The sequence below is a fragment of the Pleurodeles waltl genome, chromosome 1_2 (genome assembly GCF_031143425.1).
Source record: "Pleurodeles waltl isolate 20211129_DDA chromosome 1_2, aPleWal1.hap1.20221129, whole genome shotgun sequence".
In the NCBI taxonomy this organism is placed as follows: domain Eukaryota; kingdom Metazoa; phylum Chordata; class Amphibia; order Caudata; family Salamandridae; genus Pleurodeles; species Pleurodeles waltl.
In genome coordinates this window covers 92,882,990-92,905,769 of record NC_090437.1, presented here as the reverse complement: position 1 = coordinate 92,905,769, position 22,780 = coordinate 92,882,990, and the positions used below count along the sequence as shown (strand labels likewise).

Sequence of the window (22,780 nt, the reverse complement as noted above, 5' to 3'; positions counted from 1 at the left end):
ACATAATAAAATTTCTGCAATCCAATTTAACATTGTTTCAGTAAACATACCATCTCAAATGGATGGGGTTTGTGGAAAAGCAACTCCATAATTCAAGTGACTTATTTTGTTTGCTGTTGTTATTTTTAATGGCCAGATATAATCATAGAATTAGACAAACAAATGTATTCCTAAATATTCTATGAAACTAGCAATACAATTATTTTCTTCAATGTCCAAAAACTTACTAGGAAGTTGAGATCTATAGCTTGCTATTTAGAATAAACTACCCTTCATAGGTGCTATGCTGTCATTTGCAATTCGAAAACATAAGATAAAGCATGATTGCTGTAACTTACAATTTGCTGCAGACTGTATGTTATTACTGTCCAACTACTACGCAGTACTAATGGAATTATAACAATTTATCCAGAATAATATTTCACAACCATGGTGGCATCCACTGAAAGATACTGAACTATAACATTTGTAACATGGGCCTATAATTAGATTTAGCCATTTTGCCAGCCTTCGTTTTTTCCCAGAATTCACGATACAGTTTCAAGCTATCTATCGATCTATCTTTACACATGGACTTTTGATCATCCCTCTTCATCCACTGGTCTGTTCGGGTGTCATTCACATTTTTCTTTCACCCACCACATCAGAGGACAGTGGGATGAGTCATACCACTAGAGCCATGGCTGCTCTTCACTGGGAGTAATTATATGTTGCTTCTGCCCATGTGCACTAATAGGTAGTTCACTTCATTCCCTGGGGCTGGTGGGCGAACCTCTGCTTTTATTTCTGCCTTAATTTCATTTTTTTTTTCAAACTTATTTCCGCGATTGCTCATTTTATAAAACATGTACCTGCATACAAATGCATGGCATCTTAGCATGCATTTCATTTACTTGTAATTACTTTTAAAATGTATAGTTCCTACTATATATGTTTAAAAACATAAAACAATTCAGGCTCGTCAAAGCCAGACATATTGGCTTAGCCAACCCTATTTATAAATGTTATCAACATTAAGAAAATAAATCGGACTACAGCTTTAAGCTCTTTTTAAAAATGATGACTAGTGTAGAAGTGTTGGAGTGCATTAAAACACCCAGATAATGTTTTCTTGTTTAGTACTTACTATCTATTTATATTAACTCATTGGAGTACCACACAATTCTGTTTACACTAATTTGAAGCAAGAAAAGAAAACCAAGTGATATTCTGAAATACTTCGCAAATAAAAGAATCCTTGATAACACACAATTTCCAGTTCGTTTATAAATACCAAACAGTAAACTAGTTAGTTTAGTTAAGTCAGTTTCACAATCATTCCTCGGCCATAAAATGTGCTCTAAAGGGAAATTTTATTTTTTTCAATCTACAAGTTGCAGTGACCGAGTAAAGGTTTCTGGAAGGTTAACTAGCAAGTTTATGTAATGTGTACTGTACAAACATCATTTCCACCTTCGTGGGGAAAACAGAGCCTTCACTCGGAGAGCTAGTTAATGTTTTTGAGGAGGTCAAGATATGTTAGAGTATCTGACATTAACGTATTTAGAATCAAGCCTGACAGGAGGTACTTAGGTCAATGACTACCTCATCTTTCCAAAGTCTAGGTTAGGATTCAGCAATCTATAAATATTTAATATAGAAGGAAGGAATAACTTTAACTTAAATTTAATCAGGCCTTTTGTAATTAAAGGTCATGTAACCGGGAGACTACATTAAAACCCTGCAGTTCCACGTCACTTAAAAAAAAAACAATATGAGTTTTACCTGCTCAATGTGTCAAAAGAAAGGATGTTGGAAGGTAGTAAATAATGGAGAACCCAAGCTAATCAAAACAAAGCTTTAAGGAGGCGGTCTTTTTTCATTTGGAATTGCCAATGCTCCTGATTGCCCTGTAAACTACTCCCGAAACCACCTGGTGGCATTTACTCTTTTCAACTGTAGAAACAAAATCTACCTTGAAAACTAAGTTATAGAATGGCTACCGCCACCAGGATCCTCGTCACACAAGTGGCAGTAGACCACATCATAAAAGTGGAATAACAATAATATTCTCACAGTGGAATATATTTGAAGACCACACATGAAGGAATATTGTGGTCAGATTTCAAACTTCAAGCCACGCTGTTGGGCGTTTTAACGGTTGTGAAAAAGGCAAAAATAAATAACGAAAAAAAGATTCTGTATGCACCATTCTGGGCTGATAGAGCTTAGGCGTGTTTCATAGTAGCACTCATTTTCTTCTGGGAGGATGCCTTCACTCTTGAGAGTCAATCAGACCTGAGTCTGCGAAATTATTATGCAGGCCTTAAACTAGTGTCATAACCTAAATATGCTACTTTTAATATTTTCCATCATCGAAGACTAGACAATGCTGTACTGTCGTGGTAAATTGGTCACACACAGCTGATGGCCTTAACGTGATATTTATTTGGATCAAATCATTTTTTTATTTTTATCTCGAGCTACTTTGAGTCTGTAAAACAAAAATTGTTGAAGGAGCACGGGTTGTTTGCCAACTATTTAAAACAGGTTAAAGTAAATAACTTTGTGTAAAAGGCTAGCGCAAGTGATATGAAGCATGGACACATTAACTATAAAATGTTTTCCATTCATTTTTCAAAACATGTTTTTGATCATTATTTGGCTAGGCTATTACAGATGTTTACTAAATAAGTGTGTGTTAATTGCGTGGGGCTTTAGCACTTGGAAACACATATTCCTATCATTAATTTTCCTAAAACTTTTTACGTAGCTCCAAACACTTGTGAAAATCACTGCCCACAACCCATTTAACATTACAATTCCTATAAGACCTGCAGACGTATTTCAGACAAAGTCGATCATTTAAAAATGGAAATAGTAGATGGTTAAATAGGCCACGATTGTAATCAATGTTCATCAACGAATGCTGCTTCTCGAGTTCACTTGTTTTTGATAAAAACACTTAATTCTAGGTGATTTTAACTAAAGTACATAAATCTACGTATATAAGCTTGCTACTGAAGACTTGTTATGGGGTAGAGCTGTAACAACAAGGTGATGGAGTGACTGATCAAATTATTCTCCATACTCGTAATCATGCAGGCCGCATTCCAGTGCACTATTTTCAACTCACCACTCTACAAAAAGGTGAGCCTTGTAGAAATCCGTGCCAACCTTCCTCCTGGCCAAGGGTATGACCAGAAGTGGGCTCCTTGCTCACCGTGGCACTGTAGCCAAGCTCCACCCTTCTGATGAGCCCCACTCGGGGTGAAAGTGATTTTAGTATTTACTGTTCTGGCTCAGGAAGGACCTTCCTTCCAGTTTGGACTCGACTGTTCTTATTGGAGCAGGGTTAAGACCGGAGGCGTAGCTTCAGTGTGGGGTGTTTGAGGTGTTACACCCCCCCAAATAAATGTATTTTGTTGTAAATATTTGGGTACAGGTGAATTCAGTCAGGTTTGGCGAGGTGGCTGTCAGATTTTTACCTACAAAAACGCACTCTCTCTCTCTCTCTCTCTCCAACTAACTTTTGAGAGTCTTCAAAAATGTTTGTTATTTTACAAAAGGTATTTTCTCTCAGTACTCATACCAAACAACATTTTCTCCCTATCCACTGCCCTGTAAGCACCCCTCATGCGTCCTGCTGCCATATAATGTATTTTAACGTTATAGGCCAGCATGATTGTTGGAAAATCTGAATCTCACACCCCTCCAATCTTACTGACCAAGCTACGCCCCTGGTCAAGACTGGTTTGCATACGGCAGGGTCCAAATTGAGGCGGCATAATGGGCAAATAAACTATGGGCTGGAATGCTACCCAGAGTAATTATCAATGGTCACACTTATTGCAAGCATTCCTTCCATTAACTTGTGTGCGTTTTTTTGTATGAGAAGAACTTCAAATTATCTATCTTAATCTCAGAAAAAATTAAACTGCTTGAAGTTAAGCAGCAATCAAACTGCAGAATGAGAAACAGGTTTTTTTAAATGCAAGTTGATATATTGTTAAGGATGAGGCACTAACCAGGGTTACTACAAAGTTATCACAGTGTTGTTGATTACAAAATGAAAAATCACTTCACTAGCAGTGACTTTTCAACTACAGCACTACGCAGCAAGAGAATTACTGCTACTACTCCTCGGACATTGACTAACAAAAATAACAAGCATTTTCAATGCAACGGGTCTCGCATTTGCTTGAGTTAGAGCTATTAGTGTTGCAAACTCCTAAACGGCCTTTTCTTGCCACACAAATTAAAAGAAGAAAAAAAACCGCCGCCCGATCACACTATGTAAAATGCAGCGTGATTATGCTGAAATTGAAAACAGAAAAACCGATCGCGCGATGTAAACCCCAGCGCAATCGCACTGCGTGGAAAATAAACAGATAAAGTAGTCCGGAAACCATGCTGAAAACATAAAGCCTCGTATGTTTTCAGTAGTCTACAGGTGCTGTTGTAGGTGGGCTAAACACCGGAAAAGGCATGACGTATGTATGCCTTTCACAAATGAAAGAAGGCGGATTTTAAAAGGCAAGCCCACAAACCAATGAAAGTGACTGACATGACATGGGCGTGGTTGGAAGCCCAAAGAGATTACTACAGGTGAGGGAGCGCTTTGCACTCACCCCTAAAAAAAGAGCCATGATTATGCTAAACTGCAGTTTGAACAAGAAATGGGGTGAATTAATTATTATTTTATGCTGTCTTACATGTTTACAACGAAGGCAACTGTTATTATTAGCATGACCTTTCCACCTCAACAGTTGGCACAACATCTTGAATTGTGCCGCACAATGGAAACACAAAATGTATTCTAAAAGAAAAAGACGGGTGTCCTGTCCTATTTTATGTGCCAGAGCTACATTACAATTGGTGAGAGTCATCACGATGCCATTTTTGCCAAAGAAAAAGTGCAGTCTGAAAAGAGTGGTAAAAGAAAACTGCAACAGCGTCGATGCACACCGTGCATGTAGCAACAATTACCAGAAAGTACAAATGACACGAGCAAGGACCAGCGAGAAAGAACAACTTAGTAAAGAAAGCAGCATTACAGACAGTGACCTTCAGTCTCAAAAGCAGCGGCTATACCAGCAAAGGTTCAATTCTATACATTTCCAGGCTGTACACTCCACAACTGTACCACAAGGGTGGGCTATAGAACTACAAACCAGCAACACAGAATGACTCAGCCCTTTGAAATGGAAAACAGGTAACACGTTTCCACACTATTTTAATGCACCACTGGCTTGCTAAAGAAAGTGCACGGATGTGTACAAACTTCTACATGTGATCATGCTGTGCATATATTCGCACTGTACTCGACATGAAACGAATGTGACAAATCTTCACCTTCATTTTCAAGCTTTCGTTTTTTTCTTTTGATAGCAATCACCATTCTTTCCATAAAAATAGACATTATGTAACTCAGGAGCCTCCCGATCCCCAATGTCGATCTCCTTAACTGTAGATATTGTATTCCGTTACTTTTTTAATTGAAGAGGAGGATATGATGACTGAAGAGAAATGTAACAGAGCCTAGTGTGGTAGAAGTGGTTGCTGCATTTCGCATTTGCATCCTTGTAACAGAGTATGATGCTGGCAGGGCCAAGCACTCTAAAATCCTCTACAAGTTTCATGTGTAACTCCCTAAATAGGAGGGCCACTTTAGAAGTAGATACTTGTTGGAGCGGAATAGTGCTACAACAATTAGACCTCATATACAATGCCCAACATTAATAATGGTGGTTAAAAATTAGAAGTATACAAATATGTGTTCGATATGGCGAAACAATAAAAAAGTGTAGCAATTCGGAAAATCGTAAGAAAAAAAGACTATTTTCTAAGATAAAGTAGCAGAAGATAAGAAATTGTTACTAAAACAAAAAACACATGAGCTGCAACTTTAGATATTTAATTGTGGTACCACTGCCAGAGGTAACCATTGAGTACCTCATAGTATAGGTACTTTAACTGTCAGAAATGTTGCAGCATTTATTTTAGTCTGATTAATAAATATGGATTCACGAAATTGAATACTCAAAATAGATTTGATGCTCCAAGCTTTGTTGCTCTATAAACGGGTAACAGAGGATAGAAATAACCTTTGAAAAATATTATTGTGAAGCACACGTATAAAGTTACAGATAATAACTGTCTAACACTGGAATATACTTCCAGAAAATCTTTCATCATGTCAGACATCACAGGGTTTAAAAAGGTTAAGTAAAAATGTTAAAGCTCCGCTCTGTGGTGTACAGTATTTTGGCACATTAAAATTGACATCACAATGTAATAATAGGGACCCTTGAAACTTTAGCAAGACAACAAGAAATATTTCAGAAAAAAATATTTCCTGAAATTATCCATTATTGTGTGGTAGTAGAAGAAACAAAATGGAAAGGGAAGCACGCCGGTTACGCTTCCTGAAATGCTCTTCTGTTCAGCCGAAGAGCACTTGGTGTGAAAGATGGCGGGTGTGACTCCAAGGGAAGGCTCCTCTACCTTGCTGTAGCTGGCTGGACGTGCCCAGGATAAGATCTCCTTGAACTGGTCGCTTGCCTCTGTCTTGCCAGGAAGGACTGACCGGAACCTGTACTTGCAAGTCTATCTTCAGCAGCTTTTTTATGTAGTGTCATTCCCTGTGGAAAGAAGAAAAGAAGTGGTATTGTTCTTAAAACAGCAAACATATACTCCTTCCCTTAAGACCTTGAAAACAAATTTACATTAAGCATAAGTAGTTGTCATAACCTCAATGGCAGGAAGAAAGTAGGACTAGGCCCGTTCCTCTATAAGGCACTGCCCTGGCTAGAAAGAAGCATCACACTAGAATACACTTGATACTTGGAATAAGAGGATCTAGAGTCAGTAAGCATGCAATTACCCAATATGCATGTAAGTTCTTCTTTGTATTTCCACAGCTTAAGATATTTTACAACTGTTTTATTACAGTACACCTATTTCACCTGCAAAAGAATGCTATTCATTAAATAGGGGTTGGGAAGCATTGCTTGTGGAGCACTGTAGGTGCTGTGATAACATTCATCTCAAAGACTACTGTTCTGTCTATTTCAATTTCTATTCTTTACTTCTTCCTTCGATCTAATGGTAGGCCATATATCTCGTGCTAAAAAGCACCAAGGTAATGTGGTACTACTAGTTGTCTCTGTTGGCACTGCCTACTGCCCTTCCTAATTAGCAAAGTATTAGCTAATGTTCAACTTTAGTTCTTCCAGATGATGTGTGGATAGTCCTTGAGTAGCTCAGAGATGAGCATACTAAGTATAGAATTGTGTCCGCAGATTTCATGAAGCTCTCCATATTGTACATTACACATCTGCACATCGACGTGGCATACATGTGCCAATGCTTTTCAGGAATCTTGGTTTGGGCTGGCATGGGAAAAATGTTGAGGGACAATGTACCTCCTCCCACTGGCCACACAATATCACCCTATGCTACAGCCTAGGTTTTTTTTTTGGGGGGGGGGGGGGGGGGCAATACTGCTGTATGCAAATGCTGAAGTTTAAGATAACTTCCATACAAAAAAATTATCTTCGCAGATTTTCTCAACTGGTAATAATCTAAATGTAGTTCCAGGCATAAAGGGTTCAAAAGAATAATGATTTTATATTTTCAGGTGACACAGTAACCACTTGTAAAAAGATAGATCAAGTACACCCTAGACACCCTTAAGATTACTGGTTATTCAGAAAGCCTGCATCCAAACAGTTCTGTGCAAAAAACTGCCAGAAATGTTTCAGTGTGCTCTTTAACTCTGCCAGGAAAAGCGGTCAGTCAAACACCACAAACACACTAAACCTTTGTAGCATCTCTCTGGCATAGGAAAGCCACTCTCAGGTTCCTGAAAAATAATTTAAAACTTGTCGGAACAAGTTTTTTGATGCTGTGGATATTACTCAGACATTCTAATTCAACGAAGAAACCATGGTTATAGATAAAAAAAGAAAATCCTTAGGTATCCAGAGACTTTACAAATGTCCCCTTTTCCGAGGGCTTGATGAAATGAAAAAAAACAGAATGTATTTGGGAGGACCTAAACCTTTCTTCCTCTCCTACCTTTAAATGCCATACTTCTTTGAGAAAAAAAAATGACTTGCCGGGTATATCTCCTTTATCCTCGTAGAGATGCCTTTCATCTCAGTCATCCTCCCGTAGTAAACTTAAAGCTGTGTGTTATGAGTAAGGCTTGGATGGCAAAGTTATTTTTGCCCAGTAGCCCATTGGTCAACTAAGCCACATACGAGACACTTTTTTTTTTTTTTAAGTGTAAATCAGAAAGCCAAATGTTTACTATAGCGGTATCTCACGCGGACTGTAACACATTTGCACTTTATTGCCTTTTTATCCTGTTTTATTTTGGTTTATTGTGTTGAATTTATTGTGTCTTTTAAAAAATCGGCACATCTGTTTTTGATATTGGTTCTTATGCTAAGACCCATGTTGACACATCGGGGCTAGGAGAGTGGCCATTTTGATAGAGAAAGCAGCACAGCAGCCATTTTGTTCGGGCAGTTTGCACTCTAGTGTTGAGAGCTTCGCTCACGCTCCCCAGCCAGGCCTATTTAAACACAACTGTGGTACAGATGCGCCACTAGTGCGCCTAAGGGAAGCCAGTCTGCGACCATCCACGTTCGAACAAGACCACGGTCCAGAAATGCTGGACCTTTAACATCAGGATGGCTTAGTTACTCTGCTGCTGAACTACTAGCCTTACGTCCCAGCAACCAGAGATTTCTCATGGATCCCAGACTGATAATTAAAGTAAACCAAAATGAAACCAAAAATCACATTTGCCGACAAGGAGGAAGCACTTAGGTGCTTTTTCTGGGGCCTTTTTTGCTGTTACAGGAAGGGCCAAAGGTCATGTTTGAGTGGGACTGGCCCACCTGATCGACCTGCTAGAACCGGGCCTGCCTCAGATATCTATCATCTGCCACTCAAAACCTCTGCCCCGTCAAAGCCTAAAAACAACTTGTACCAGTTCTTTATTATAACTGTTGCTCTTTAGCCAAACATCAAGTAAAAATGTTACATTTTGTAATGGATAATGCACGGAACAGCCCTTTCTCAACTGAAACTTGGCTCAATGATGCCTCAGTGCCAGATATCATTGCTACCCTACCCAATAGAGCATCGCACAGTTAGACTGGATCACCAGAACAGCTGGGACTGCAATAATCTTTGAAGCTCAGTATCAGTGCAAAACGAACAATCTTCCTATCCCTGACTGTGAATTTATTCAGTTCTACCTACAAATTGACTGTCTGGAGCACTGATATATCGCCTGCCAGGAAAGGCAGGTAGCTGTTGCTCCTGTATTCCAGTAGCCCTCTTTCATTTTGAAGTCTGCCACTTTAATTGTTTTAGGCGAATTTTATATATACATTTTGACAGTGCGCTTTATAAGATTGAATACTACTTGGTGGCGGCCTTTAGAGCCCTAGATATTCACCTTATAAACAGTGTCCCTAAATCATGCTGCTTGCTTTTGTTCTTTAACTTGAAGGATTTTCGGGTAGACTGCCCATTTCCTTTATTATGGTCAGACCATCTAGCTATTCCTTTCTAGATTCCAATTCCTGCCATGCCTGGAGTACAGGTACACATCCCAGTCTCCTTTTCTAGTAACGGTCTGTAACTCAACATTTCTTCTCTGATTTCCATTCTGGAGACATAACTTCTGGTTCTGAGTCACTCAGTGAAGGCCAGTTCCTCCTCCATTGTTAACTGGTTTCGGTCTTCCTCTGACTCTTGATTACCTATCAAATTGGTTACTCATCACAGACCTCTTCACCCTGCTCCATGGTTTAATTATGCCTTGTGCGAAAATAAAAAGAACTGTAAACATTTAAAAAGAGTTTGGCACAAATCCTATCATGAAAATGATAAGAAGAGGTATAGGTAGGCATTAAAAATGTCATTAAAATTGCTGCATTGCCAGAGCCTTCTACTGCTTGGAAAAAATCACCACAACACAAAACTCTCCTTCAAGTGGTAAAAGCTTTATCGGATCCCACTAATGTCTCCGCTTTTGTACGTCTATCTCAGCCTCAAGGCGACGAATTAGAAGGCTTCTTTTCCAAAAAGGTGGCAGATATTCAGGCCTCCTTTTCTTCTGTGCCCGACTACGGTGGTGTTCAGTCACTAACAGAGGTAGATACTACCAGTGCTGCTGTCGTCTGCTCTCAACTGTCCACAAGTGAGGTGAGTACCCTCTGTTTGCCTCACCTTGCTCTTTGTGTAGTTTTTTGCTCAAGCTCTCTGCTTTTTCTAGGTTTCTTAATTCCATCAAATCAGATCACTGTTAGACCCTCTTTCGCCTTTGCTTCTTCTCAAATTTTGTCCACAACTCCTGGAACTATCAACTCGACATCTGACCTCCACACTTTTATAAGTTTTAAAGTCTGGAAACATGCAATGGTAGGGTCACTGCTTAAAACCCCAATCTTGACCTCCTAAATTGATCCAACTACAGGCCAATTACACTCTTGCCCATACTGGCTAAAAATCTTGTAAACCAGCAACTCACAGCTTTTATTGAATCAAATGGCCTTCTTTACCCTTCGCAATCAGGTTCTAGGGTATAGTACGGAGTCAGCCCTACTCCGTGTCACTGAACAACTAAGGTTTCAGCTAAATAATGGAGGTACTATGGCCCTGATTTTGCTGGACCTTAGTGCCGCATTTTTCATGGGAAACTGCAACATAGTGTTCCACAGATTGGAAGAGATGAGTGTACATGGCCAGGCACTGGCCTGGTTAAGTTAATTTCTGCAGGACCACTCTTTTCAGGTCTGCTTAAAACAGCACTGCTTGAAGCCTTATCTGCTTTCATCTGGCACACCGAAGGGTTCTACACTTGGTGAATATCTTGAAAAGCTGCGGTCTCACGCTTTTCTCATATGCAGATGACAGCCAGATTGTCTCACTGTCATCCACGGAAAATCACAGTGCTGTCTCATGAAAGCAGCTGTCTGGATAAACAACTGCCTCAAACTGAATATGGACAAGACTGAGATTCCCCCTTTGGGCAATCAACCTCACCTTTGTGACCAGAGGTTCTTGGTGTTCTTCTGCCCCAGTCACAGTAGCTAAGTGTTTTTGGCTGGATAATAACCGGTCAATGAACTATCAGATTACTAAGGTAGCATCCACCTGTTTTGAAGCCCTAAGATGGCTCAAGAAAGTCCTTGGTTGCCTTCTTGTCTCTGCTCAGAGAACAATGATTTAGGCACTGATTGTTTCCAGGCTGAATTATGGCAATATTCTTTATTTAGGGGTCCCCAAAGGCCTCACCTAAGCGGCTTCAGGGAGTTCAGAATTTGGGGTAAAGATGACTACTCCTACCCCCCTAAATATACTTCAACTGCCAAACTTCTTCAAGATCTCCATCAGCTTCTAATCGAGAAGTGAATCCACTTTAAAGCCCTGTGCCACATACATAAACATATGTCAAATTCAGGTCCCTAATATGTCAGATCTTTGGTGTCTTCTTACAAGCCGAACCACTCTCTGCGCTCCTGAAATACAAATCTCTCCACAAACCACAGAGTCAGGAGAACCCGCCAGGTCCTTTTCCTACTTGGGTCCCAAGCTGTGGAACATTTAGCCTAATGGTATGAGATTGTGCTGACTTTTCTCAGCTTTTTGAAAGCTTTTAAAGACCTGGCTTTTCTGAGTTTGTGTGTGGCATTAGTCAGGGTCAATTATTATGAAGTACTTACTGCTGGAAAACCCTGTTAGGGAAGCTATGTGCTCTACAAATCTCCAATAATAATAATAATGAAGTCAGGTTTCCTCTAGTCATAAGCATTGTTTCTTATTAGTAGTTGCATTGCACCCAGACTTGTTAAAACTGGGTCATTAAGGACTAAATTGAATATTGTGTTGTCAGGCCACTTCAATCTGGAAGAGTGAAAATGTTAAGCAGTCATCGATCACTTGACAAAATTATCAATGCTATTTTGATCCGAACTATTCATTCTATCCTTGAAATTCCACATTTGTCAAATGCGCAGTATGCAATTAAGCGCTAATGTCTTCTTCTGTTGCAACAATGGCAGTTAAGTGCCAACTTTCTAGATTTTGCCAATGATCATCAGATCAAAATCATTGCAGCTAAGGGCAAAAACAGCTCTTCTCTACTGGAGCAGGACAGCTCTGGTTTTCTTTCAGCAGCAGTCACTGCATTGTTGCGGCTCCAACACGCTTCAATGCCCGAATGATGATGATCAGTATAAAACATAAAACAAGTATGGCAGTTGGTTTCTTTTTTGTGTTAAACAAATTTTCATTAACTACAAGAGCTTTTATTCCTTTGCTGCAGAACAGTTGCTGGAGGCTACACAAAACGGCAGTGGCATATGCTTTGCAGACACAAAGCCAAAACCATGCTGCTAGGAAAGAGAAAACTCTGGTTTTCCATGCGCTGAGGTGTGCTGCATACACTTGCTTTGGTGGTGAGGCAGAAGTAATTCGGTGGAGCAGGATGGTGGAGGGTGGAAGACTTCAGGAACGACATGGGACAGGAACAGTGAACTTGCAGGTCCAGAGTACTTCTCAAGCAGATCACTGACAGTACTTACTGCCCTCCAAAAACAAACATTTTTTAACAGCTTTTAAGAACAACTTACTTACCTTTGGTAATGCCTTATCGGGAAGAGACACAGACTAACCACTGATTCCTTACCTTAGAATTTCCCCCAAGTGACAAACTGGATCCGGAAAAACTTTTTCAGCAGTACCTCAGTGCGTCAGTAGAGGGCGCCGTGTGACTCCATATTGATGTCATCCACCGGATACAACATCAACGGAGTATATATAACCACTCCTCCGAAACGCTGACGTCAGTTTATTTTGTAACCGGAACACGGAGCCACATAAAAACTGGTGATGGAACAGCGTGTCAAAAAGAGAAAAAATTGTCATTTTGAATTACCACCACTAAAAGGAATTTCTCGGTGGGATGAGACCAGGCAAAAGATAATGAGGTAAAATACAGTAGTTCACAAAACAGGGAGGATGGATGGGTGGGTGGGTAAGGAATCTGCAGCTAGTCTATGTCTCGCCCAGGTAAGGCGTTACAGAAGGTAAGTAACTTGTGCATCTGATCGAGACAACAAGCCGCAGATTCCTTACCTTAGAATAAATACCGAAGCAATAAAAACCCAGGAGGTGGGTCTGCAAACACATCCCAGCCAAGCCTGACAAATAAGTAACTGGTCGAACTGAAGGCAAAGTAGACCAGCACAACAGAGACGAATGTGAGAAAGAACATTCATCCCACCAGAAGAATAGTGGAAGACCACAAAACAGTGCAAGAGAGCATGGAATAGCATGGAGCCATTGTAGCCAACAATGAAGAGGAAAATAAACATGTATAGCCCAAAGGTAGGAGCTGTACTGGTAAAAGGGCTAAGACCAATGTGCAAGACCACTGGAAAAATCACTGAAGCAAGTTGGAGGGAAAACCCAACAAGGAAGGGCCACAGAGAATAAGCAAACAAGAGGAGCAATGCATGTAGGCTGCCTCAACTGGATGCACAGGCAAAACCAGCAACATCTATAAAAAAAAAAAAAGGCAACTTTGGTAAGAAAAATCAGATGAAAAATAGACAGCACTTCTCCAGAAACACTAATGGAGGAGCTGTTGAGAAGTGTAACAGACCCATAATGTGAATAAAAAGGGACGAAAGGAGACACAAGGCGGACCATGTGCGCCACAGATGATGGAGAAACAAAGTGATCGGAATAGAGACATGCTGAAGTATCGACCTGCACACATATAGATGTAACAAGAGGATGTACATACAAAGGTATTATAGAGATAGAGTCCAGGTAGACACAGACACCAGCAGAAAGACAGATACAGGACATAATATATGTAGACCTACATACATACATTGCATATGGAAAAAAAGATGGCATTAGTTAAATTTTGCTACCAGTGGGGGGGGACTTGAACCCTGGCATTAGAGGGGCTCATGGCCTACCTCTGAGCAACAGCTCTTCCTAATGGAGAAAGAAAGGGGTTAAACAAACTGAAACACTGTAGTGAAATAAGAGGGGAGAGAGAGAAAAAATTAAACCCTCTCAAGGAAAGAAAAGGAAAGCTAACAGACTAAAACCCAAAGGCAGCTGGCAGAACAACCTGTTGATATCAACAAGGGAAGCCTTGTGGAATATGAAACAAGGTCGATACGAGGCGGTAAATCAGCACAGGAGGCAACACCGATTATAGATGGCCAAGATAATGGCAAAGAGTAGTTCATCAGAACAGAATCGCTGACGGCAAAACCAAAGGAAAGAAGAAAGTTGATGCTGACTCCCAAAATGGGATTTGAATAGTGGACCTGCCAGGGTTTGCAAGGTCAAAGCAAATGTAAATATAGACAGTACCACTCTGTGCAACAAAATAAAATGTGGCTAGAGAAGAAAAATGTCCATCAAAAGGAGAGACAAGACTACCATCATGTACCCAGCAGGGAAGGATAAAGTAAGTGCTAGGAGAGGAATCCTATGCACAAAATGCTAGAACATAGCGGGGAAAAGAAGACCAAGGTAACACAAAAAGAAAAGGAAGAGACAGACAATCTGAGAGGGCAGGGCCAGTAGTCTTTAGTAAAGACAAGACCCCATACTCCGAAAAATGAAGCCCCTAATTTTCGAAGAACAGGGTAGGGTGAAGAAAGGAGTAAACATGCTGACCTTGTCGTACAATTAGAGCAGCAAGGGAAGAACATTCCATCAGAATATATAGTAAATATAGTATATAGTATATTATATAAATATATATATAAAGACACTCCAAAGTTTCGCCGTATCGTTGCCCTCAAATGCGGCTAGTTCATGGGAGGGTGGCGAACCCCAAATATTTCCACACAAAACACAATGCCTGCTATTCACCAGTGTTGATTTTCTAAAATCGTGAACAAGGAGCAGAAGCTCCGAAACGCGCGGAGTTGTTTTTGCCATTTGGAATAAAAAGAACACTTGCCAAGTATTTGAAGCTATGGGATGTTGTCTACTTTTCCAGCACTGGTGAATAGCAGGCATTGTGTTTTGTGTGGACACATATATAAATACATAATGTGTGTGTATATATGGAAAATGTCACTTACCCAGTGTACATCTGTTCGTGGCATGTAGTGCTGCAGATTCACATGCTGCGCATATACTGCCATCTAGTGTTGAGCTTGGAGTGTTACAAGTTGTTTTTCTTCGTAGAAGTCTTTTTTCGAGTCAAATGATCGAGTGACTCCTCTCGGTGATAGTGCGAATGGGCATCGACTCCTTTGTTAGATTGTTTTCTCGCAGAAGGGTATAGGAAGGAGTGAAAGAATGTGTATGTACAACTACATGTAATAAGTAAATAAGATGTCCATGCAAATATGGAAAATGTCACTTACCCAGTGTACATCTGTTCTTGGCATGAGACGCTGCAGATTCACATGCTGTGCACTATCCTGCCATCTAATGTTGGGCTCGGAGTGTTACAAGTTGTTTTTCTTTGAAGAAGTCTTTTCGAGTCAGGAGACCGAGGGACTCCTCCCTTTCGGCTCCATTGCGCATGGGCGTCGACTCCATCTTAGATTGTTTTCCCGCAGAGGGTGAGGTAGGAGTTGTGTATATAGTAAAGGTGCCCATGCAATGGAGCAAGTATGTATGTACATAATGTGTATAAAAGTGATATATATTTACACATTTACAAATTTACAAGTTTCATCAACCTATAATGTACAATTTTCATCAACTTACAACGGCTACAGGCTCCCGGGGAGGGCGCATGTGAATCTGCAGCGTCTCATGCCACGAACAGATGTACACTGGGTAAGTGACATTTTCCGTTCGATGGCATGTGTAGCTGCAGATACACATGCTGTGCATAGACTAGTAAGCAGTTATCTCCCAAAAAGCGGTGGCTTAGCCTGTAGGAGTTGAAGTTGTCTAAAATAATGTTCGTAATACTGCCTGTCCTACTGTGGCTTGTTGTGTTGTTAACACATCCACACAGTAATGTTTGTGAATGTATGAGGAGTAGACCACGTGGCTTCCTTACAGATTTCTGTCATAGGTATATTTCCTAGAAAGGCCATTGTGGCGGCTTTCTTTCTAGTGGAGTGCGCATTTGGTGTAATAGGCAGATCTCTCTTTGCTTTAACATAGCAGGTTTGAATACATTTCACTGTCCACCCGGCAATGCCTTGTTTGGATATTGGATTTCCTGCATGAGGTTTTTGGAAGGCTACAAACAATTGTTTTGTTTTGCGAAACTGTTTTGTTCTATCAATCTAATACATTAGTGCTCTTTTGATGTCTAATGTATGTAAGGCTCTTTCGGCTATTGAGTCTGGTTGTGGAAAAAAGACTGGGAGTTCCACTGTTTGGTTTAGGTGGAATGGTGATATAACTTTTGGTAAGAATTTGGGATTTGTGCGTAGAACCACTTTATGTTTGTGTATTTGTATAAAGGGTTCTTGTATAGTAAATGCTTGTATTTCACTTACTCTTCTAAGAGATGTGATAGCTATGAGGAAGGCTACTTTCCAGGTTAAGTATGGCATTTCACAAGAGTGCATGGGTTCAAATGGTGGACCCATGAGTTGTGTTAATACAATATTGAGGTTCCATGAGGGAACTGGTGGTGTTCTTGGAGGTATGATTCTCTTTAGACCCTCCATAAATGCTTTGATGACTGGGATTCTAAAGAGTGATGTTGAATGTGTAATCTGCAGATAGGCAGATATTGCTGTAAGATGTATTTTAATGGAAGAAAAAGCTAGATTTGATTTTCGTAAGTGTAATAAGTAGCTTACAATGTTTTTTGCGGACGCATGTAGTGGTTGAATTTTATTATTATGGCAGTAATAAACAAATCTTTTCCATTTATTTGTGTAACAATGTCTTGTAGTAGGTTTTGTAGCTTGTTTAATGACCTCCATACATTCTTGTGTAAGGTCTAAATGTCCAAATTCTAAGACTTCAGGAGCCAGATTGCTAGATTGAGAGATTGAGAGATGCTGGATTCGGGTGTCTGATCTGTTGTTTGTGTTGAGTTAACAGATCTGGTCTGTTTGGTAGTTTGATATGAGGTACTACTGACAGATCTAGTAGTGTTGTGTACCATGGCTGGCGAGCCCAGGTTGGTGCTATTAGTATTAGTTTGAGTTTGAGTTTGTTTTGACTCAATTTGTTTACCAGATACGGAAGGAGTGGGAGAGGGGGAAAAGCGTAAGCAAATATCCCTGACCAACTCATCCATAACGCATTGCCCTTGGATTGAGGGTGTGGATACCTGGACGCGAAGTTTTGGAATTTTGCGTTTTGTTGCAAATAGGTCTATTTGTGGTGTTCCCCAGCTTCGAAAGTAAGTTTGTAGTATCTGGGGATGAATTTCCCATTCGTGTGTTTGTTGGTGATCTCGACTGAGATTGTCGGCTAACTGGTTTTAAATTCCTGGGATGTACTGTGCTATTAGGCGAATGTGATTGTGAATCGCCCAATGCCAAATCTTTTGTGCTAAGAGACACAGCTGTGATGAGTGTGTCCCTCCTTGTTTGTTTTGGTAATACATTGTTGTCATGTTGTCTGTTTTGACAAGAATGTGTTTGTGGGCTATTAACGGTTGAAATGCTTTCAATGCTAGAAACACTGCTAGCAGTTCTAGATGATTTATATTAAGTTGCCTTTGTTGAGCGTCCCATTATCCCTGTATGCTGTGCTGGTTGAGGTGGGCTCCCCACCCTACCATGGAAGCATCTGTTGTGATCACGTATTGAGGCACAGGGTCTTGGAATGGCCGCCCTTGGTTTAAATTTATAGTATTCCACCATTGAAGCGAGGAGTGTGTTTGGCGGTCTATCAACACTAGATCTTGAAGTTGACCCTGTGCTTGTGTCCGTTGTGTTGCTAGGCACTGTTGTAAGGGCCGCATGTGTAGTCTTGCGTTTGGGACAATGGCTATGCATGAAGACATCATGCCTAGGAGTTTCTTTACCAACTTCACTTGATAGTGTTGGTTTGGGTGCATGTTTAGTATTACATTTTGGAAGGCTTGTACTCTTTGTGGACTTGGGAGTGGCAATCCCTTTTGGTGTGTTGATTGTTGCTTCTAAGTATTATTGTATTTGACATGGTTGTAGATGTGATTTTTGGTAGTTTATGGAGAACCCTAGTTTGTGAAGGGTTTCTATGACGTATTTGGTGTGTAGAAGACACTGTTGTTGAGTGCTGGTTTTTATTAACCAATCATCTAAGTAAGGGAATACGTGCATGTGCTGTCTCCTGATATGAACAGCTACTACTGCAAGGCATTTCGTGAATACCCTTGGTGCTGTTGTTATCCCGGACTGTAACACTTTGAATTGGTAATGCACGCCTTGTAATACAAACCTCAAGTATTTTCTGTGGGAAGGATTTATGGGTATGTGGAAGTAAGCATCCTTGAGATCTAATGTGGACATGTATTCCTGTTGTTTGAGCAATGGAATCACGTCTTGAAGTGTTACCATGTGAAAATTATCTGATTTGATGTAAAGATTTAGGGGGTCATTCTGACCCCGGCGGGCGGCGGTTGCCGCCCGCCTGGAGGGAACCGCCATTTGGCTGCCCCGCGGTCAAAAGACCGCTGGGGCCATTCCAACTTTCCCACTGGGCCGGCGGGCGCTACCTACGGTAGCGCCCGCCGGCCCAGAGGGAAAGGGGCCTGCAACACTGAAGCCGGCTCCGAATGGAGCCGGCAGTGTTGCAGGTGTGCGACGGGTGTGACGGGTGCAGTTGCACCCGTCGTGCTTTTCACTGTCTGCTAGGCAGACAGTGAAAAGCATGCTGGGGCCCTGTTAGGAGGCCCCTGCACTGCCCATGCCATTGGCATGGGCAGTGCAGGGGCCCCCAGGACTGCCGTTCCCGCCATCCTGTTCCTGGCGGTACGGGGGTCAGAATCCCCATGGCGGCATGGCGGATTCGCCCAGCCGGGGGAAATCCGGAGGGAAACCGCCGGACCTGGTTTTCTGACCGCGGCTTTACCGCCGCGGTCAGAATGGGCAAGGAAGCACCGCCAGCCTGTTGGCGGTGCTTCCGTCACCCGCGGCCCTGGCGGTCTATGACCACCAGGGTCAGAATGAGGGCCTAAGTGTTCTGAGGTCTAATATGGGTCTCAGTGTATTGTCCTTTTTTGGAATTAGGAAATACAGGGAGTAAACACCTGTTCCTTTTTGATGATTCTTTTTGTAACAGTGCTTGGACTTCTAATTGTAACATGTCTAAGTGTTGTTTGGACATGTTGTGTGCTCTTGGAGGCACATTTGGTGGCAAATGTAGGAATTCTATGCACTAACCATGCTGGATAATGGCTAGGACCCACGCATCCGTAGTTATGTGTTCCCAATTTTGGTAATAATCTGTGAGTCCCCCCCCCACTGGTGTTGTGTGGTGGGGTTTGTGACGTTGGAGTCACTGTTTAGTTTGTGGGGTTTTTGGGCTTTGGAATTACCCTCTTGTTTTAGGGAACTGTCCACCCCTATATTGTCCCCGAAAACTTCCTCTTTGATATTGTCGCTGGTATGTGGGTCTGGCTTGTGAGGTGGAAGGCTCTGTGGTCTGGGCCCGAAACCCCCCTCTAAAGTTCGGCTTGCTAAAAGTGCCTCTACTCTGTGGGGAGTAGAGCGCGCCCATGGCTTTGGCCATGTCAATGTCTTTCTTTAGTTTGTCTATTGCTGTGTCCACCTCTGGCCCAAACAATTGTTGTCCATTGAAAGGCATATTCAGCACACCCTGCTGGATTTCTGGCTTAAATCCGGAGGTACGTAGCCACGCGTGTCTCCGAATGGTTACTGCCGTGTTTACTGTTCTGGCCGCCGTGTCTGCTGAGTCCATAGCCGACCTTATTTGGTTGTTGGAGATAGTTTGGCCCTCCTCGACAACCTGTTGAGCACGTTTCTGGAACTCTTTGGGAAGGTGTTGAATGAAATGTTGCATTTCATCCCAATGTGCCCTGTCGTATCTTGCCAGTAGAGCTTGCGAATTGGCAATTCGCCATTGATTAGCTGCTTGTGCTGCCACCCTTTTGCCTGCTGCATTGAATTTCCGACTTTCTTTGTCGGGTGGTGGTGCGTCTCCAGAAGTTTGTGAGTTTGCCCTTTTCCCGGCTGCTCCTACTACCACCGAATCTGGAGTTAATTGTTGTGTAATGTACACAGGGTCCGTAGGGGGAGGTTTATATTTCTTCTCCACCCTAGGTGTGATGGCTCTGCTTTTGACTCGGTCTTGAAACACCTGTTTGGCGTGTTTTAACATGCCTGGTAAAATTGGCAAACTTTGATATTCGCTGTGCGTAGATGACTGGGTATTAAACAAGAAGTCATCTTCGATGGGCTCTGCAAGCAGTGCTACGTTATGAAAAGTAGCTGCCCTGGAAACCACCTGCATGTAAGCAGTACTGTCCTCCGGTGGTGATGGCCTTGTCGGGTAGCAATCCGGACTATTATCTGAGACCGGTGCATCGTAGAGATCCCATGCATCTGGGTCATCCTGGCTCATCCCTGTGTGCGTTGGTGACTGCATCATTGGGGGTGTTGCTACTGGGGACAGATGTGGCGAGTGTGGTGGCGATGGCTGTGGAGAACACTGTGGTGGTGTTTTTTTGTTTAGCCACCTTAGGTTTTGGCTGCATTTCCGCCTCATAGAATGCGAGCTTCCGCTTCATCTTGATTGGAGGAAGAGTTCTGATTTTCCCCGTGTCTTTTTGTATATGGAGCCTTCTCTGGGTATGGTCTGGCTCTCCCATGCCCAGCTCTTGTTCAAACCTGTGGCCTTGTAACTGTGAGGAAAGGCCTTGTTCTTCTGTGTAGGAGCTGTGTTTCGGCTCCGAGCTGCATGTTTTGGCACCAAAACCTTTTCTGCAGTCTTTTTCGGCTCCGAAGAAACCTTTTTGGTTTTCGGGGAGCCGACCTCTCGGGGCCGAATCTGGTCGGAGCCGGTATCTCGGTGCCGAGCCTGTTCGGAGCCGGTATCTCGACCGGAGTCGGATGTCTTCGGCTGCTGAGAGGCCTTTTTCGGTGCTTATGTTTGGTCACCGTGTTTCCGGGTAAAGCCATGGCCTGTTGGCGGTGGCGTCCCCTGGGACTTTATGATTTTGGAGTGAGTTTCTGCCGGGGCTGGTTTACTCACGGTTTGTTGCCTCATCGGCTGCTCACTCTCGGGCTCATCAGAGTCCGAATCTGGAATGGAGAATGTTTCCTCCTCTTCGACGTCGAGATGTCCAGCCGGTGTCGACGCCATCTGAAGTCTTCGAGCTCTATGATCCCGCAGTGTCTTCTTGGATCGAAATGCCCGACAGGCCACGCATGTATCCTCTTTGTGTTCGGGGGACTAACGCAGATTACAGACCAAGTGTTGGTCTGTATAAGGATACTTATCGTGGCATTTGGGGCAGAAGCGGAATGGGATCCGTTCCATGAGCTTCGAGGATGCACACGGTCGGGCCGACCAGGCCCTGCCGAGGAGTGGAAGCCCCGAAGGGCTGCCGGAGCTCTTCTTTTCTTCGGTGTGCTAGCACTAACCCAGTACCGAGCGCAAACAATACCGTCAAATTTTCCGATTAATATCTATCTTTTCCGAACCGAAACACGGAGCGAAGAGGAACACGTCCGAACCCGATGGCGGAAAAAAACCAATCTAAGATGGAGTCGACACCCATGCGCAATGGAGCCAAAAGGGAGGAGTCTCTCGGTCTCGTGACTCGAAAAGACTTCTTCGAAGAAAAACAACTTGTAACACTCCGAGCCCAACACTAGATGGCAGGATAGTGCACAGCATGTGTATCTGCAGCTACACATGCCATCGAACACACACATATATATATATAAATATACACACACACACACACATACATATACACACACACACGTACAAATGAGTACTACAACGACTACAGGCTCCCGGGGAGGAGGGAGGGTGCATGTTAATCTGCAGCACTACATGCCACGAACAGATGTACACTGGGTAAGTGACATTTTCGGTTTGGTGGCATGTGTAGCTGCAGATACATTTGCTGTGCATAGACTAAAACACAGTTCTCCTCCCAATAAAGAGGTGGCTACCCTGTAGGGGTTGAAGCGGTCTAAAATAGTGTTTTAGCACTGCTTGTCCAACATCGGCTTGTCTGAATAAAACATCCACACAGTAATGCTTTGTGAATGTATGTGGTGTTGACCATGTGGCAGCTTTGCATATGTCTGCCATTGGTTATGTTCCCTAAGAATGCCATAGAGGCACCTTTTTTCCTAGTTGAATGTGCTTTAGGAGTTAATAATAGATGACTTTTAGTCTTAAGGTAACATGTTTGAATACATCTCACAATCCATCTAACTAATCCTTGTTTTGAAATGGGATTAAGTTATTGTGGTTGTTGGAAAGCAACAAAAAGTTTATTAGTTTTCCTAAAATCTTTTGTTCTGTCAAGGAAGTACATTAGAGCTCTTTTAAGGTCAAGAGGGTGTAGAGCTCCTTCAGCAGTAGAGTCTGGCTCTGGAAAGAAGACTGGTAATTCCACTGACATTTTGGGTTTGTCCTAAGTACTACTTTGTGTTTGTGTACTTGGAAACACGATTCCTCTAGAGTAAATGCCTTAATTTCACTCACTCTTCTTGATGAAGTAATTGCTACTAAGAAAGCAAGTTTCCATGTGAGAAATTGAATGTCACAGGAGTGCATGGGTTTGAATGGTGGTCCCACTAGTCTTGTGAGTACAATATTAAGATTCCATGCAGGAACTGGT

The 22,780-nt window shown here is 42.2% G+C and overlaps 1 protein-coding gene across 2 annotated transcripts in view; it reads right to left on the bottom strand.

Annotated features, from left to right (window-relative positions):
• LOC138297109 (protein Hook homolog 3) overlaps window positions 1–22,780 on the bottom strand; it is an 803,252-nt gene that overhangs the window by 13,167 nt on the left and 767,305 nt on the right. The window contains exon 22 of one of the 2 annotated variants that reach the window (XM_069236608.1): window positions 6,487–6,623. In XM_069236608.1, the coding sequence (XP_069092709.1) occupies window positions 6,487–6,623 (137 nt within the window). Of the gene's footprint in view, window positions 1–810; window positions 6,624–22,780 lie in introns of those variants that run through there. The other variant, XM_069236612.1, reaches the window with a different exon arrangement.